Genomic DNA, 18,236 nt, shown 5'->3' with positions numbered 1-18,236 from the left:
CGACTGGTACCAAACATACATCTCAGTTGCCGCTATGTATCTGCGCTATATCGTGAACAACACGAGAAGCGTTGTGTCTCTACTGGTACACGAGCCTTGTCAACCCTCCAGAGTCGATAGCTCGTAATAATGCCGGCTGCACTTCGTGTCTGTTGGCTGCCAAGTGGCCTCACGCCGACAAAGGATGCATTGGGTTTGCCACCGCTGCACCATCGAACTGGAAGCATACCAATACGCAGACAGACGTACGAATCCCGAGTACCTGCGGCCAACACATTGCCTGCATCCTGCCTTAGTGTGAACCCACATTGATCTATCTTGGGATGCTCACTCTTCGCACTGTCTCAACGTACACAGTAGAGAAGATTGTCGTGTTGGCTGATTCTCAGGCCGTGGAAACGCGTCGGTTTAGTGACCTACACTTTAGCAGGCGGCCCCCGACAGCAGATCAGCACCGCTAGGAAAAGATCAACAACCGTCAACAGCAAATGGCTGAATTGGATAACAACAATGCCATGTTAAACTCGGGACGATCAATGGTCGAAATCCCTCGACTCGGGCGCTATGGCCCGTGGCAATTGCCAGTTGCGCATGGCACCCGTATCTGTACTCCGTCACACGAACTACTCAAAACCTGCTTCACGGTCACCCCAGAAGGAACGCGACTTGAGTAGAGTACATGCCCTGTGCTTGAGGTATATAAGATGGTATAATGCTACCTTACAGGCACATGGTGGCATGGTGGTGCAGTGGAATGACGACAGTTGTGCCGAGTGCGAAATTTGCCCCAGGGGAAAGGCGATGAACGATTTGTCGATTTGGATGCACAAAGTCGAGAATCAAGACCCATAGCTTGCGCTTGGTGGTCCACTATTGATTTCAAGAACGGCCTCCTCTGTCAAGAATCCAGATGTATTCGCATATGTGCTGTGTGAAGTACTAGTAAGCTGAATGGGTTCCTCCCTCACTTCATGGATCTTTGTGCATGGTTCTGCCTCCTTTGAATGGCAGCGGAATGGACGCAAGGGAGTTTTCTGTATAAATCACAGCCTCGAAAACCCTCAGAGGCCAACGCGATAGCACGAAATCACGAAGGAGATTATAACGGTGAAGAGCACAATGCTCTCACCATCCGTGCATGCATCCATTGAGATTGGAGCCATCCGGAAGATTTGAGCCTGGCACCTGGTTATGCCTGGGTTTTGGAACAAGAAACCTGGAGGGGGGCCGCGAGGGCGGAGGCGGGAGAGTGGGGGCAAAAGGTACGTGGGAAAGAGGCTGGCGGGGGTGCTAATCAAAGCCGAAAAGGAGGCCTGCAGCGTGCACACCTCTAAGGTTGGATTCATGGATAGAAAAAAAAGATGCACCCACGCTAAAGCGCCTAGCGATAACGAATGGGTGGGAAATCCAACCTGAATTGGACGCGGGCGCGATGTGGATGTGTTGTTCGGATGCAGGTACCGGCTTTGTAACGAGTCAATCAGAGACTTGGAAAGATACCACCATGGCAATGGGCAGTGGGCACTAAGGCACGCTTCCATTGAACAACTCACCAAGCAAAGAAGATTCAAACAATGTGGAAGGCGCAGTGCTGTTCTTGGCGCCGGGCTCGCGCAACTGCCTCTTGCCCGCCCCTCCTTTCTTGCCTGAATGTCTCTTCTCCGATTCGTATACACAATTATTCGCCCAAAGTACCTATGCATACGCATATACGGATATGAGTATCGGTGCTCTCCCAGTAAAAAAAATAAAAATAAAAAAGCCAGAATTTCTTTTCAGCAACGGGCTTCCAGGGGTTCCTTTCTTTGTCGAAATGTTCCGCCGCCGCGAACAGGGGCCAGATAAGACACCAAGTCCACACAATCCGTCTGTTTCTTGTTCTTTGTCTCGCGATGCTGGTACAGTGCCGTTGTTGCGACCGTCAGCATATAGCTGGCGTTGGGACACCTTACCGTATGGACGATTTGTTTTTGTTCTTGCAGAGTCTTGATGCGGCAATTGGAAATCAGATTGTTTAACAATTACTCTGTAAGTTAGCAAGGGCAGAACTTTGGGCTCGAGTCTGTTCTCTTTGTGCCATGCTCCGTACTCCGTACCGCGCGGCCTTCTTCTCCACGGGCAGCATATCTCTCCCCATTTCCTTTCTCTCCTTGTCTACGGAGACCTTATGACGGCGTGGCATCTAGACTCCTGAAGACCATGCGTAGGCCTTTCGGCAAGAGTATGATAGTCTCGGGACGCTGGCGACTCTCCATTGACGGGAGCGGGTCTCATCTTGTTTTCCTGAACAATGCGCGCTTCCATATGGCTGGGTCCCCTCCGTACCACACAGTAATAATTGGTACTTTGTCTTTTGGGGCAGAGGGATCAAATTTCCGTGCGTGCCGATTGCCTGCTCAGATGCGGTCCGGTGTTTTGACACACAGCATTCCCCGTCCCTGATCGGCCACTGCATTACAGGACATCCTATCGGCGGTCGCATCTTATCACTGTCCTTGGTAGAACGTAGATCTACCTCATGGCCACCGACCTGTGAGACGCGCCTCTCTCGTGACAATGGCTAGCAAAGGTCGGTGTACTCAAGGTCTCTCTCCTTTCTTGGTAATGGTCCCTGATGGACATCTCTGTAACGTCTTCTGTTGTTCCGTGCAGGGCTGTGCAGTCGGATTCTTGAATGCATTAGAGCTTCAGCTTTGCAGGGGTACCTGGGGCCTGCCACTCCCAGGACTAGCCTCTCGAACGGCCGCCATTCTTGGTCCGAACCGTGATCTGAAAGCTCCTTGCTTCTCCAGACTTTAGAGTCCTGACAGTTGAACGGGAGGCTTTGCGCTTGGAGACCTTCGGAAGACGTGAAATTCGAGGCACAGCTTCAGTGTCAGTGATTCTTAATTCCCAGCCAAAGCTTACTCGAATCCCGACTCATGCTTTGCCATACCTTATACCCGATAGGTATTTAAACAGTACTCATTATGCAGTGCTATCACGTGTCTCTATGCCATCGCTTGCAAGTCACGTGCTGTGTAGCCTTCCACCAGCCTGATTGGGCAATCTTCCAGAATGACCATTCCACTTCCAGCAGGCGGTTGCCCCTCGCAACGAAGAGACATGCACCGATCTACCTTACAAGACGGCTCTGCAACACTTTCGTGCAATGTCAAGCCACACCCAAGCTCAAAGTACCGGAATTGGAGAGAGGATCTGACTTACAGCTACAATCGGCAATCGTACCGACACCATGACTGGATATGTCGACTTTGCCTCGTCTAGTGAGGACGAATTCCCCGACCTAGATGCCGTCCTGCAAAGGAGTAAACAATTCCGCCGACCTACCAAAGCACCTGCTCAAACAACGACCAATAGTATTGATAGCGACGACGATGCTTCACCCTCGAGACAGCTCGAAGAAGAAGCTCTTCAGTGGAATGCATCAAGCTCGAAAGATTTGGATGCCGGGAAATCAACGGTCAAGGCTGCGCCGCCGACTGTGCGACGCCGGAAGCTTGGTGCAAGGGTAGACAACGCCTTATTGAGGCCATTCGGAACTTTTTCGAGAAATGAGGGACAGAATCTATTCGATATTCCTATCAAATCCAAGGAGGTGCCTCGTGTAGGAGTGAGGGAGCTGCGCGTCAGAAGCCGAGACGTGACGCCGACGGGGAACCTATCATCAAAGTCAGACGATGAATCAGACGGCAGCACCAACGAGCAAACTGAAATTACCGAGGCCGACATTTCTGAATTCTTTGGTGATTCTGCGTCAGAGTTCGAGGACGATGGGACTCCGATACTCTTTGGGCACGACTCTACGGCTTCGAGAGCTCGTGGTCCAGTATCGGGTCGCAGTCAGGAGACAACCGCGCCGAGACAGAAGGAGCGTCAGCCAGTCACAAAACCTCCACCAGAAATCGACTTCCCAGACTCCAGGCCCAGCAGACCTCAAAAGACCACCAAAGCGAAGGAACGAAGCACCGGAAGTGTGCCCGGGAGGAAAACGACACGGCCACAATCAGCGATCGTTGACCTCACTGACGATATGGCAGATGCTCTTCGTCGGCTAGATATGTAAGAGCCACCTCGTAAGTGGCATTGTTGCCTTGCTAACATGAAAATGCAGCACAGCCGAGCCACCAAAGAAGCAAGGCAGGGCTAGAAAAGATGATGCTCCGCCAAAAACTCCGCCATTGACACCGCCAAGGCCATCCACCAAATCACTGGTATCCCCTAAGAAGCTCCCAGGTATTCCAAAGACACCCCATGGGCCTGGTATGGATATGTTCTGGAGTCAGGAGTTCGTGGATGAGTGGAACGAGGAGCACTCGCCCAAGAAACTAATATTGCCTCCGGCCCAAAGGAGTCCGGTGAAAAGTCCCAAAAAAGCGAAAGAACAGAAGACAAATACGGCCAACCGGAAAGAAAGCAAGAAGGCGTTCGAGCAGAGAAAACACGACATCGCCCAGACATTCCTCCAAGAACTTGACGATACCATCACCCAGGGCAAACTGCAGTCCCTAGCCGAGTCTACAGGAGGAGTCAAGATCCAGTGGTCGGCCAAACTCAACACCACAGCGGGAAGAGCGAACTGGAGGCGCGAAACCGTCCGTACCAAGAACGCCGACGGGTCAGAGAAATCGGTCACGCACAAGCATCATGCTTCCATTGAGCTCGCGGAGAAGGTGATTGATGACGAAAATCGTCTCCTCAACGTCGTCGCACACGAGTTTTGCCATCTGGCCAACTTCATGGTCAACGGCATCACTGGTAACCCGCACGGCAAAGAATTCAAGATCTGGGCGGTGAAGTGCTCACAGCGATTCGGGGATCGTGGCATCGAGGTGACGACGAAGCACTCGTACGAGATCGATTTCAAGTACATGTGGGAATGCACCGAATGCGGGCTCGAGTACAAGCGCCACTCTAAGAGCATCAACCCCGAACGCCATCGGTGTGGCTCCTGCAAGGCGCAGCTGAAGCAGACGAAACCGACACCAAGAGCCGCCGGGAAGCCGTCCGAGTATCAGCAGTTCTTCAAGGAGCAGATGAAAGTGGTGAAGAAGGAGCACCCTGGTAGCCAGCAGAAGGAGGTAATGAAGATCATTGCAGAACGGTGGGCAAAGCGAGGTGGCAGTGCCCGGGCAACCCCCGATTCGGAGGCGGATGTGAACAAGGTTGGCTCTCAGCTGGTAGATTTGACGTTGTAGGAGGACATGAGGAATTGGCGTTGGAATCAGGCAGAGTCGACAGAGTTTATCGCCCATTGCTTCATGATTGATCACCAAATCTTATGGTCTTTCCAATTCTTATCCAGTGGCGCAAAACACCATCATCATAAGCGTTGACAATGTCATCGTCAATAAGGGGAACCCGTCTGAGTTCATCGAGTGACAGGGAAGCAAGCACATGGTTACTGTTTAGGGCCAGCTTACTGATGCGTATCTGATATGCTACACAGTTGCTCAAGCGGCTTGATATACGAATTCCCCGCTCGACACCTTCCTTTTCGTTATCTCTGCCGCAACTCCCGTCAATGTTCTTCTTTCGCCGATGGCAAATACTCTCTAGGTATAGTACAAGGAACATACTTTGGGCGTAGTAGCTAGCATAGACGAAGTACGAGACCGCCCAGGTGGAGCGTGACAAGGCTACTTACCTTGGGATGACCTCACATTGAGCAGATGACCTACGCAGCTGGCACCCACAAGTTCAGCACCAACTTGCGGTCGCTGGTGACCACATAACTGCCGAGGAGGGAAGAATCTATGAACTAGACTTCAATCCAATAGAGTATATATACTCCCACTGGCCAAATGCCCTATTTGCAAGAAGATTGGAGAGAGCCTCAAAGAGCGGCCGAGAAAAGTTCTTAAGCAGTGCATGTGGCCGGGAAGTAGACGACCATAGAGGGGAGGATGACCGTAAAGCGGATGATCACGTAGTGTTCTACACATTGTCGAATGTAAGAGGTTTCAAACTAGACCATCACTTCTCGTGTTGCTCTATCTATATACACAAGAGCGCCACGACGATATTTGCGCAACGTCAATGGTGTCATTAATCATGATGGACTTATCACGATCGACTTTGGCGAAGTCCCAACCGCAAGGTGATTTCTAATCAACGGGTTTGTTTTTCCAAAGCTCAGGTTACGTCAATTTTGCCAGTCAAGTAAGGCTACAGGTTTTCAAGTTGAACTTCCATCTACGGCGATTTTCGGTAGTTCTCCAAGAACTTTCCACATTTCTGGTATCACGCACCGGCTTCATCATGGGCAAGATAATCGTTGCCAAGGTCTATAAGACGACGCCGTTATTTTCCCCCTTGCTGAACAAGACACAACTTAAATGCTGGGGTTCGAACGTCTTTGTCAACGCAAGGCGGACTGAATTATCCGAAACGAAGGTGACAACTATCATCTAGTATGGTGGAGGCAATCTTGCACGAAATGGTGATCACTGTTTGACTTCTTATGCTCGTGTAGCTCCGTCGATATACCAGGGACCAGTACGATAGTTGTAGCTCGTCGACCTAGCTGTCGCAATATGTGTACACGTAGCTTAGCAACAAGTCATCAAAAAATAATTCTCTCGTTATCCAACATTTGTTTACATCCACAGAGGCAGTGGCCCAAAAGATCATAACATAGGGAGAGTTCTTAAATATACACATTCACAAATCTGATGTTGTTTGGTTGATATCATAATTCTCAGCATAGAACAACTCAACTAGTTACACCCAAAGAACCCAAGAGATGGCGTGGCTTTCATTTCGTTTCATCGTCAAGTTTCGCCGCCTGTCATTCCCGCCGTGTTCACGTAACCCGACGGTGGAAGGAAACTACCCAAATCTGTCAACTGCTTTTTCATGCGGTGTGCACCTCCTCGCCATTCACATCTTCGATCCGTCTTCCACTTTGGGGATATCCATATTCCGTCTTCCGTTTTATCTCATCGAATCCCTTTTCACTCCTTCTCTCTTTCTGCCTCTCAAACCTCCTGGAACAAAGACCAGTCCTTCACCTTGAACGTCTCCCAAATACGCGCAGCATACTCAACAGCGTCGCCAATCAGCTTTCCCTGCTTGCCGAGCTCCAAATCGACATCGGCCTCGTCGTACTCGCCCTTGATATGCGGCACGTTAATCGTGACCAAGATATCCGTCGACTCCTTCTCAAGGCGTACGAGGGTAAGAATGATGGCCGTGAAATCGGGCGCCGACGACGACGACGAACGGGACGACTTGCTCGCGTGCGGGGTCTGCGTCGCGATGAGGGTGTAGGCGGGAATGTCGGAGCTGAGGCGCGAGAAGGAGGTCTCGGTCGTGTTCCAGACCTTGACGGTGTCGACGTCCTCGCCGACGAGATCCTCGAGGTGCGTCGTCAGGGCGCGGCCGTCGATCTCGGGACTCGAGCCCGCGGGGCCGACGCGCTCCGTGATGTCGAAGATGATGCTCGTGAAACCGTCCGAGTCGATCCAGACTTCTTGGTTGTCGGGTACCTCGCGGAGTTTGCTGTGGTTTTTTGGGAAGGGGTTGTTAGTCTACTGCATATATATATATATATATATATATATATAGGATATGGCGGGTGACTGGGAGCTTGAAAGAGAGTGACAAGAGGAAGACGAGGGACGTGAGATAGGGAGGGGACCAACCTGACGTCGGCGAACTTGTCGGGCAAGTCGCTGACTAGAGCGCCGCCGTAGAGAGGGGTGCTTTTGTATCGGGTCATGGTGTTTGCTTCAGGTGATGGGTGCGTTTGCAGATGGTTGCTTCGATAGAATGACCTGCCCTCTTCTCGTAAAACGGGGCTTCCTTCGTAGGTGCTGTTGTAATAGAGATACACGGGCTGGCGCAACAGGTGCGATCGATGTGCTCAAGGTGTAGTCTGTAAGGTAGCCTGACGAAGCTTGTAAGGCGGGAATCAATGAGGACGCGGGACGGGCTGGGTATCACAAGAAGGTTACTGCAACAAGAATGTCACTCCAGGAAGAGCAACGGCGTTCTGGTCTGACTGCCCGCCTTATGTTGGCTGGCTGCCTTGCTTCCAGGTGCCGAGCAAAAGACTCGGCCAGGGCTGTTCAGTCACTCCAAGGTGGGGTTACGTCGGCTTGGGTAGAAAAAAAGGACCTGGCGTTTGCGCAGCAGAAGGAGGGGTATGACGACGATGGTGCCAGGGATCAGGTCTCCAGATGCGCCAGGTAGGTCACCCGTGCAGCAGCCCGGCAGTAGCCCAGCAGCTCCTTCAGCAACTCCACGCCGTGCGCTGCGCTCGCTGTGTTGGTCGGGCGCTGTCTTCTAACCCTCAAGACCTCGCGCGCGGCTTAACAGGCTGATGCGCAATCCAATTGTAGCATGACAAAAAAGGCACTGCAAGCTGCAATATCCGTCGCAGAGAAAAAGCGACGACTGGATCCTGTCGAGCAAGACATTCAGAACTCAAAAAACAAAAATTCGAACCTGGGTACTCCAGATGAGGGTGTGCCAAAGATTGGTGGAATGGAGTCTGTTGGGCCATCCAACGGTCACATCTGGTAAAAGGCAAGAGGTGAGTTCGATAGGAGGTCCCACTCCTACTTTTTGGAGGTAATTTGCTCTCCAAGTACCTTTCACACTATCTCCCGGTCGTAGCAATCCCCGAACCACCCCACACAAGCTTCCTCAGCTTCCGTATCCCCGCCCACCTCACTGCATATGCCCTCCGCATCTCTTCAATCCCGTCCTTTCCTTTGCTCAACTTCATCATCCTCACTCACCTTTCCCTCTCGCAATTCATACGGTGATTTCTCAACTTTGTCTAGACCATTTCAATTCTCGAATACGAAAGCAAGACTCAACATCCCCTCATCATGACGTCCAGCCTGGCTTCGTGCATCTTCTGCAAGATCATCAAGGGTTCGTCCCCATTCCCGCTCCTCATCTGATTCCAACCCCAAGACATCTCCGAACCCCCGCTATCGCAGAATCAACTGACATTTCGCCCCCCTTCAGGCGAAATTCCCTGCTTTAAGCTCTTTGAGAGCGAAAAGACACTCGCGTTCCTCGACATCAACCCCCTCAGCCGCGGCCATGCTGTAAGAACTCACCCATGTAATAATCATCCTGTGAAATATCCACTTACATTGTCTCCGCAGCTTGTCATCCCCAAGCACCACGGCGCCAAGTTGGCTGATATCCCCGACGATCAGCTCAGCGAACTCCTCGTAGGCCTTCCACCAGCCTCTCTCGCGCCCCCTTGTGTGTTCATTCTGACCCCTTGCGTTATTGCAGCCTGTTGTGAAGAAGCTTGTCGCCGCGACCGGTGCCACCGATTACAACATCCTCCAGAACAACGGCCGCATCGCTCACCAAATGGTCGACCACGTGAGTGTTCCCCCTTTATCCATCCACCTTGCCATTCATCATAGCTAATTATCATAGGTTCACTTCCACATGGTAACACTTCTCACCACCGCCTGCAATTCTCGTACTGACACCAGTTGGAGATTCCCAAGCCAAATGAGACTGAGGGTCTCGGCGTGGGTTGGCCCCAGCAGGCGACCGATATGGACAAGCTCAAGGCCCTCTTTGAGGATATCAAGTCCAAGATGTAGAGAAGCCAGTTTTGGTATTATCAACACCCCCGCCCTCAACTCAATAGCAGGGATATCAATTCCCCGTAATTCAACGTCCCTGGCTCTTTCAACCTCTTTTATCCCCCCGACCAATTCTCATAACCTGCGTGTACGTCCTTCGTGAATCTAATGCCGGCTGTGCCGGTCTCTAGTCTACATCATCGGCCGATGTCTCGACCGCGGGAGCTCCGTTAGTCGGCGCGGGTGCGGGTGCGGAAGCCGGCGTAGGAGCTGCTGTAGCGGGAGCGGGAGTGGCGGGAGCAGGTGCCCCCTTGGAGTACATGTCGATCTTGCCACCATCCTGGATAACGCCAGTCCGATCCAGGACGCACTTTGCTCGGAGGTAAGGATCGAGCTTCCAGTAGTCATCCCTGAGTTTGCGGGCAAGTTCCTCCCGCTGTGCCTTGATGGCTGCCTCCTTGTCTGTCCCGGCCTCTTTGATCCACTGGAGGGTTGTCTCCTCGTACTCGTGGACCAGTTCTTCCCTTCCAGAAAGCAGCGCGTCTCTTGTTGCCGTATCCTTCATCTTATCATTCTCTCCAGCGACTGGCTCCACGTACTTGTAGTCCCAGTCTTCCTGGCCGTCGAGCTCTTTGAGAATGTGGCTTGGCTCAATGAACTCTGACATTTCCTTGACATTGTTGGTGAAGTGGACCTTGGCAGCTACGACCGGGTCCAGCCAACCCTTGATAATCTTCCAGATACCTGATCATCGTTTAGTTGTGTTACTTAAGACCGATCATGGGGGAAACAAACCTTGGAAGACCCACGGGGCCTTGTGCACCAGAACAGCACCGAGAGATTCGGGGTAGTTTGCCTCGAAGCATTTGATCATGAACTTCACAGGGGTGTAATCCTAGAGCAAGGGTCAGGAAATATCCCATCAAGTCGCGCTGTATGGGGGTGACTAACCATGTTTGCCAGTGAAAAGCCGGTCATATCGAAAACGATTGTCTTTGTCCGATTAGCACAAGTCAGGCCGCCAAAACACGGATTAACTTACAGCAGTATCGACGGGAGGAGCCAGAACCATACGAGCTGTCTCAATCAAGAAGACAGTATACTTCTCAAGACTCTCCTCGCATTGCTCCCCCTGTCTATGCATGCGCACTCTGACCTGGCAGATCGGGCGTCCTCCCTTATCAAGGCCATGGATGAAAGTCTTGCCTGAACGAGCCTGGGCCATAAAGTCCTCTCCCAACTGCTTAATCTTGGGATCGGAATTTTGCGCAGCTTCGAGCGCACCAGCCTCACCACTCTTCATGATTTCATCGTCAACCTTCATCTCCGTCAATCTCCAGTGCATCGTGGAGATCATCATAACGAAAGCCTTCTCAACGTCCCACTTTCGCGCCCTCAGGAATCGCAGGGCAAGGGCATCGGGATGGTCATGCTTGACCATGGACCATATCGTGGCGCGCAAAGCTTCGGGACTCTGGTTGGCCAAAGCCTCCTTGAACTGTTGCGTTTGACCGTATTTGTCCTCGCCATCCTCCTTGATACCAGCTGGAATGGCTGTCGATGTCGCGGCGCCCTCTTTCTTATCCTTGCGGCTAAACAATGAAGTGCGCTTCTTCTTGGGCTTGTCGCCTTTTCCGGCAGCCGACGTTTCGCTTGGGGCTATGCTAGCAGATGCGCTGTCTGCAGCGGCGGTGCTGGTCTCCTCGCCCAAGGACAGAATGAGATGCCACAGCTGGCGCAACTTTTCCTCCTGCTCCGGCGTGAGGTTACCCGGTCTCCCAGCGGGAATGTCCGTCGCCATGACTTCTAATGGATGAGATTCTGCGAATTCGTTGTCTGGTTGAGGGTCAGGTTTGGAACCGGGGATTTGCTGATAAAACAGGCCGTATGCGCACGCAAGAGCAACGGCGATGGAGCAGAGGACGATGTCAACCCGTGACTCGAGGAGAACACGGGGTTTCTTGAGGTTGGGGAGGCCCGGTGACTGTGGTGATCCGAGTGGTTGGAATCGTCTGTAATTTGAGGGCTTGGAGGGGCAGTTGTATTTCCGAACACAGGGTCTGACTAGGAGCTGCCGTCCAAACCGCGAAGTCAATGGCAATTGTGCAAGGCGAGTCCCCGAAGCGTACTGGAGGGAGCTTTGCGAAAACGTGAAAATTCGAGGCAAAGCCGAGGTTTGTGGTTTCAAACAGACCGGCATCAGTCGACGACGTCAGTCAATGCTTCGGACTATATTGGTGGTGCTGAGACGGGGTCAGCAGGGTCATCCCACAGTGTAGTGCATTGGCAAATGGCGGCGGGTTGGAGAGGAAATTTGGCAAGGTAAAAAGAATCAAGCCGAGTGATGCGCGGATGGCCGGAATATGGCTTGCGCCGGAGGTTGAAGTGACGGGAGGGAGGGACAGACTGGGTGGCTGACATGCGCCGGAGGGGAGTTAAGGTATGGAGGGGTTGTGAGGATTGGGGAAAGACTAGGGTAGGTACCTACTTTGGTTACGCGGCTGATGGAGAGTTCAGGGACTGGCGTCTATGCGGTTGGCGGCCAAGGAGTAACAATGCAGAAAGACGAGAAGAGCAAAGTCGAGAGGACTGTCGAAGCCAGGTACGGGTACAGAGAGGTTGATGGATAACGCAGTGAGACCGGGTCTATTACGTGGGCAGTGAATGTGCGACGGAGGGGCAGCGTTGCGGACGGAGCTTTGAGCAAAGAGGAAAGTCGGGGGCGACGGGGATTGAGGGAGGCTTAGACGCGGCGGACAAGGAGGAGGAGGAGGAGGAGGACGACACCTCAGCGACAATAGGTAAGCGCAATGTTGCGAGGGTCGAGCGCTGTACTTGGTACCCCTTAGGAGGCTGTTCAAACTTCACGGAGTTGGTAGCTTGGTCACTGGTGGACGCAGATGTAGCTCAATTTCCGAGCGATCCGGACTGGCACAGATTCCAAGAGTACCGTTGGACCTTAGGTGCCTTAGTTGGTCTCTTTTGTTGTAGTACTTGGGTGTCAGCTGTGGATTTGCCCAATGTACCTTGGAGTTGGCGAGCTATTGTGGTGCTGTGGTGTGGTGGGAGAGGAACAGCTTTGCGGACCCAGCAAGGAGACCGACACCGACCAGGAGGGGTAAGGTATGGGTAGGTTGAGGTGGGATGTCGTTGGGAGCGGGGGGCTTGATGCGTGCAATCTTTTGCAGTGCAGTGAGATGGTGAAATGGAACGTGGTGATCGATTCTGGTTGTTCAGGTTTGCAAAATGGTGAACATGGACGCTGAAGTGTGGTAACCGTAAATCGTAAACCGTAAACGAGCACAATAAAATACGCCGTATTCGAATCCGTAAGATGCCTCAGGGTCGCAGGGGAAGTGCGAGTGCGAGTATTGGTATCTGTATCCGTACCTTCCTCATTACAACAGGTCCACCAAAATCATCAGAAATGGCCACGCGACCTCCCGTCGGACGCGATGAGGCAGGGACGCCAGGTACCTCCTACCTACCTACCTTACCTGTGCGTGTCCCCTCCCTGGTTGAGCGAACGCGAGGTGAGGTGCCCCGTGGGCGGTACCTTACCTTAATGGAACTTCGGGGCCGAGTCACGCGAGACGCGCTCGATACCTTGGGTGAACGTGGAACGTAGGTAGCTTGACTCCAGGACAAAAGCCTGCCCAAGCTTCAATAAGGAGTACCTGGGATGGGCCTGAGGAAACCCAAATTTGCGTCATCCCGCCTGATGACCAGCTGTCTGCCGGGGTCTTTTAGAGATGACGGGCGATTTCTTGAAGCCCCTACACGTGCTGAAATGCAGTTTTGGTTTGCGCCGAGTGTGGGGCCTTGCCCTGGGAAGATTGAACCCCGCCAGGAAAAAAAAAACGATACGCAGTCCGGAAATCCAGCCTTGAGGTGCCTTGTACTTGACGTCGGGCCACCAAAGCCGTCGGGTTTGTTGATGTTGACTTTCACTTGAACTTCCATCAACCAGCAACCAGAGCTTACCCCACAACTACGGTACTTCGACACCCCGCGTTACACCGACAGCTGCCATCGACACCAAAGAATCTGACGACGTCTCTCCCGCCGAGTTCCCAACGCAAAGTATTGCACGCAGTACATCTCGATTCCACTTCCACTGCCCATCATGGCAGATTACAACGCCCACGAGAAGCGATCCGGCTCGCGCACGCGCAACTCCCGTCCGACAACCCCCATGCGCCCGACTACGCCTCTGCGCCCTTCTTCGCGATCCTCCTTTCGCGAATCCGCCAGAGATAGTGTTCACGGCGGCGGCGAGTCGTTTCCCCTCAACACCTTTGAGCCCGCCTTTGCTGAGCTCTCGGATGCCATGGCCGACCTTGAGGCCAATATGATGCACTTCCAGCTGATGCACGAGAGTCTGGCGCGCTTCAGCGAATCTTTTGCGAGTTTCATGTACGGCCTGAACATGAATGCCTTTTGCGTCGATTTCCAAGAGGTGCGATTGTTCCATCAGCTATCTTTTGACGCACTAGCCAATGCTGATCTTACCTCGTTTAACCTCTCTAGGGCCCTGTTCCCGAGTCCTTCAAGAGGGCGAAGCTGCAGGAAGAGATGAACGCAGCCGCAGGATCAGGTACGAGCCCCAACACAATCTCTGGTATAACCTTGGCGGTATTTCTAACATGCACATTCACAGGCATTCCTCGCGCGTTTGAAAAGCCTAGCACTGATTTTGATGGCGAGACGACTTTTATGTACTGATGCATACCCTAGATTCCTCCGTTGGAGGCTTCGCAAGCATCCTGCTAATCACTTACAGGACCACTGACGTTTCGTTCGTTGAAAACCCGCCCGCCTCCTCCAAGCCAACCCCGAAATACAAGACCCCCAGCACAGCTACTAGAGGTTCCCGTGTGCCGGCACCTTCTACACGTGGAGGCACAACGCGTGGTCGCGCGGGAGGCCGCGGAGGCTCCGAGACAACGAGAGGCCGGGGTACCGGGATCGTCAGACCACGCGGCCGTGGCATCCGGTGAAAGTGCTACAACAGATGCCCGCTGTAGAACCTCATTGGTGGCATCATCGCCGCCGCCGCTTGCTTGCCTTGAGCCCCGAGCCATCGCAAGCTGGATCTCAACTTCCCGACCACGGCCCTTCAGGGCACAGTAAAGAGAAAGGGGGGATGGCAATTCCAGTACATTATGTCGTGAAAGGGTATCATCTAGCGTCTACTCTTGAGCCACGGTAGACTTGTGGGCAGGAGGCAAGCGCATCTCAGGTCTCCATCTCAATCTCCTGGTCGAGGGCCTTCTCGGGTCCTCCCTTGTTGGGACCTTTGTCGTCTGTTCGAATGCCGACGACGGCCTCTGCCTCTTTCTGGGTATACGGTTCCTCTTTCAACTGCTTGACCCTGGAAATGACTAGGTTAGCGGGGCCGCAACAGACGAGAGCACATATAGGCCAAGCGGAGGCATGAAAGTGTAGTAGGAGACGACGAACCTGCGCTTGTGAGGCTTTCCCTTACGGTGGCCTACGAGGCTGACTTCGGTCTCGAACCACTTGGCGCATTCGATGCAATAATGCTGACCCAGTCCTGGAAGATCCTCCTTTGCTTTTGATCCCGTGAAACGTTGGAGATGGCGCGGCGAGCGCAGATCGGCCTTGATCTGGTCGACATCCCTATAGTATGCTTTGTTAGGAACCGAAAGACGACTTATAGTTTTTCTTCGGTCTGCTCCTGTAAAATCCCTTACCTTGTCTTCCTTCGTGTCTTGGTCAAAGTTTTCTTGTTGGTGACGCCCATTTTTCTGGTTCGCCGAGTACGACGAGAGAAAGCGCTTATGGACCGTAAGGTGTCGCAGTTGCGTCAGGAATCGATTGGAGAGGGTGGCAGAATCCCAAAATTGAGACTCGAGATGGCGATGGCGGGGCAGAATTCTGGTGGTGAGCCGCAAAAAAGTTGCTTCACCGCTCACAAAAGACGGGGATTAGTGCCTCCGTGGTACCGAATCCACTAAAAAGTCCAGGTAGCACTTGGCGGGCAGAGTCGCCCGAAGCTTGAGCTAAACTCGGGGATGGAACGCGAGGGGACGCGCCCGGATAAATGAATATATGGGCACTCCTGTCACTTGTACCTCCAACACAGCTCCGCCTCCATCCCCGGGACGCCCTTACAACCCATCTTTAAAGATGACGGTTGTCCTTTCGGAAAGTCACCGCACAGCAAAGACGAACTAATTGTGCGATTGCGCAGCTCTCGGGAGCTGCAGAACAACAGCCTCCGTTATGTCGCGACTCATCTGTAAGAACAAACAAGAGAACCCCTTGATCCCCCTCTACTCTTACCCCGGTTATAGCTGACTTGACATCGCATCTGTCCAGCTTCGGCACTGTCGTTGCGTCGCGATCCGCGCATCCTCAAGCTCCCACCCTACATCTCGCTCGCATGCATTCTTGGTGGGATCGCATGGCTATTTCTCTTGCCTTTAAACGACTATTCACGACGAACCTACATTTCCGAGAATGCGCTGCTTCCGGGTCAAGTGCACACTTATTTCGGTGGAAGTGATCAGCATGTGCTGAGGGCGTATAAGCATGAGGTCAACTCGGTCAGGGACAAGTCAAATTACGAGTATGGTGCACCGCAATTGCATCCTTACGGCTGCTTTACGATTTGGGCTAACCACTGAAACATGATAGAATCAATGATAAGCTCGAGGGCATCCTCAAGAGCGTTGGTTTGAAGGTCGGCCGCCAAAACTACACATATGAATCCGCCGGCGACGTATACACCGGAGAGAATATCTACGCCATTCTTCAAGCTCCTCGCGGCGATGCCACGGAGGCTATTGTGCTCATCGCAGCCTGGAAAACAGTCGACGACAAGTTCAACCAGAACGGTCTGCCACTGGCGCTGACACTGGCGAGGTACTTCAAGCGGTGGTCACTATGGTCCAAGGATATCATCCTCGTCATTCCTCCTGACAGTAGAACGGGCACTCAGGCATGGGTCGACGCATACCACGACTCGCACGACTCTTCCAGGGTGAACTCGCTTCCACTCAAGTCTGGCGCTTTGCAGGGCGCCATCGCCATCGACTATCCGCAGGAAGACCGTTTCGAGTCCATCCATATCATCTACGACGGCATCAACGGCCAGCTCCCCAACCTGGATCTTATCAACTCCGTCGTTAATATCGCAGGTGGACAGATGGGCATGGGCACTGCCATTCAGGAGATGTGGTCGCACTCCGACAAGTACCGGGACCGACTCCTCACGATGCTTCGTGGCATGCTGAACCAGGGGCTCGGCCACGCCTCTGGTCCGCATAGCAGCTTCATCCCTTACCACGTGGATGCCGTAACTTTGCAACCATTCGGTGAAGGGTGGCATGATGAAATGGGAATGGGCCGCCTTGTCGAAGGAACTTTCCGGAGCTTGAACAACCTGCTTGAGCACCTCCACCAGAGCTTCTTCTTCTACCTACTCATGCAGAAGGAGAGGTTTGTGAGCATTGGCACGTACCTGCCAAGTGCCATGATCCTAGCCGCCAGCTTCACCATAACTGCGATCTCCCTCTGGGTGAAGAGTGGCCACCAGGATCAGCCGTCAGCTGCGCCCAACTCGGTGGTAAAATCCGAGAAGGAGGGCACTGCGTCTATGGAGGTACTCGAAACCGCAAAGGAAACGAACACGTCGTCACCTTCTGTTCCTGCCGTTGAACGCGATCTGTTTCTTCCTCTGGGTCTCGTTGCCGTCTGTCAATTTCTCGGTGTCGTGCCATTGTACATCTTCAATCATATGCCTGCAAACGTAAGCTCTCCTTCCCATTCTCGGCTCAACCAAGATTCAAATGCTCACTTTACAATCCCACAGATGCTCGCTAGCGCATACACAGCATTCGCCCTCGCCAACTGTGCCCTGCCCTTCTTCATCTCCTCGCTCCTGAAATCCACGTACAACCCTACGGTCCAGCAATACCAGCTGATCAAGTCCTTCTCCCTCCTCCTGCTCGGCATGTTTCTCTCAGCTCTGGCGACCCTCAACTTCTCTCTCGCCTTCCTTGTTGGTGTCATGGCCAGCCCGCTGTCCTTCATGCGGCCGTGGCCAAACCACGCGGCCGTTCGCTGGGCCTGCGCAGCTTTTCTCCAATTCGCCTCCCCGACGGCGGCGCTGTACTCTGTCTCGTCGTACTTTGGTATCAGTATCGGCGAGGTCCTCAAGGAAGCGGCTTTCGGTTGGGATGTCTGGGGCATGTATACACCTGTCATTATCTGGGGCGTGTGGTGGCCTGCATGGCTCATGGGATCCGTCATTGTGCTGGGACAACCTACAGCCAAGTCAAAGAGTGCATGATATAAGATACTAATAGATAGTCTATTGAGACAGTGAGAGTATCCACTGATACTGTGTATTAATACCATGTAAACGATATTGAGAACCGCCCGAGCAGCCAGCAAAGGTAGAATATAAAGACAAATAAGATACTAATAGTGTTGGTCACGTAGTCTGTATGACAGCATAATTCCTGGCGGAGCTTAAGGAACGACAATTACCAAAAACGTTTTGAGCTTTTAGAATTATCGCATCGGGAAAAGGGGCAATAGCATTGTCATCAAAATCATTACGGCCCTTTTTTGGAGGCCGAATTCCATTCCTCTTCTAAGTCTAGTGGTGTACACTGGTCTCCCCGTCCGCCACCGTAG

At 52.8% G+C, this 18,236-nt stretch overlaps 7 protein-coding genes across 7 annotated transcripts; 4 read left to right on the top strand and 3 right to left on the bottom strand.

Moving 5' to 3' along the window:
- Positions 1-3,235: 3,235 nt before the first annotated feature.
- On the top strand, positions 3,236-5,198 carry CABS01_05468 (uncharacterized protein; the record flags this gene model as incomplete). The annotated part of the gene is made up of 2 exons (XM_060538838.1): positions 3,236-4,062; positions 4,115-5,198. 2 exons carry the CDS (start codon positions 3,236-3,238, stop codon positions 5,196-5,198), a joined length of 1,911 nt encoding a protein of 636 aa, XP_060405100.1.
- Positions 5,199-6,980: 1,782 nt separating this feature from the next.
- CABS01_05467 (ran-interacting Mog1 protein) lies at positions 6,981-7,723 on the bottom strand (the record flags this gene model as incomplete). Its single annotated transcript, XM_060538837.1, has 2 exons — positions 6,981-7,503; positions 7,647-7,723. The coding sequence occupies 2 exons, from the start codon at positions 7,721-7,723 to the stop codon at positions 6,981-6,983; spliced, it is 600 nt and encodes a 199-aa protein (XP_060405099.1).
- A 1,117-nt stretch (positions 7,724-8,840) lies between these two features.
- On the top strand, positions 8,841-9,584 carry CABS01_05466 (HIT domain-containing protein; the record flags this gene model as incomplete). The annotated part of the gene is made up of 6 exons (XM_060538836.1): positions 8,841-8,886; positions 8,983-9,065; positions 9,126-9,194; positions 9,262-9,354; positions 9,412-9,426; positions 9,471-9,584. 6 exons carry the CDS (start codon positions 8,841-8,843, stop codon positions 9,582-9,584), a joined length of 420 nt encoding a protein of 139 aa, XP_060405098.1.
- Positions 9,585-9,753: 169 nt separating this feature from the next.
- On the bottom strand, positions 9,754-11,850 carry CABS01_05465 (CRAL/TRIO domain-containing protein; the record flags this gene model as incomplete). The annotated part of the gene is made up of 4 exons (XM_060538835.1): positions 9,754-10,310; positions 10,362-10,461; positions 10,609-11,550; positions 11,839-11,850. The coding sequence occupies 4 exons, from the start codon at positions 11,848-11,850 to the stop codon at positions 9,754-9,756; spliced, it is 1,611 nt and encodes a 536-aa protein (XP_060405097.1).
- Positions 11,851-13,692: 1,842 nt separating this feature from the next.
- CABS01_05464 (DASH complex subunit Dam1) lies at positions 13,693-14,566 on the top strand (the record flags this gene model as incomplete). Its single annotated transcript, XM_060538834.1, has 4 exons — positions 13,693-14,025; positions 14,097-14,163; positions 14,227-14,284; positions 14,350-14,566. The coding sequence occupies 4 exons, from the start codon at positions 13,693-13,695 to the stop codon at positions 14,564-14,566; spliced, it is 675 nt and encodes a 224-aa protein (XP_060405096.1).
- A 238-nt stretch (positions 14,567-14,804) lies between these two features.
- On the bottom strand, positions 14,805-15,333 carry CABS01_05463 (zinc finger protein; the record flags this gene model as incomplete). The annotated part of the gene is made up of 3 exons (XM_060538833.1): positions 14,805-14,940; positions 15,030-15,209; positions 15,284-15,333. 3 exons carry the CDS (start codon positions 15,331-15,333, stop codon positions 14,805-14,807), a joined length of 366 nt encoding a protein of 121 aa, XP_060405095.1.
- A 482-nt stretch (positions 15,334-15,815) lies between these two features.
- On the top strand, positions 15,816-17,886 carry CABS01_05462 (uncharacterized protein; the record flags this gene model as incomplete). Its single annotated transcript, XM_060538832.1, has 4 exons — positions 15,816-15,831; positions 15,912-16,161; positions 16,230-17,343; positions 17,407-17,886. The coding sequence occupies 4 exons, from the start codon at positions 15,816-15,818 to the stop codon at positions 17,884-17,886; spliced, it is 1,860 nt and encodes a 619-aa protein (XP_060405094.1).
- Between the last annotated feature and the right edge of the window lie 350 nt (positions 17,887-18,236).

Source organism: Colletotrichum abscissum, assembly GCF_030869225.1.
Source record: "Colletotrichum abscissum strain IMI 504890 chromosome Unknown Scaffold_11.1, whole genome shotgun sequence".
Taxonomy (NCBI): Eukaryota; Fungi; Ascomycota; class Sordariomycetes; order Glomerellales; family Glomerellaceae; genus Colletotrichum; species Colletotrichum abscissum.
This window is presented reverse-complemented; position numbering and strand designations above follow the sequence as displayed.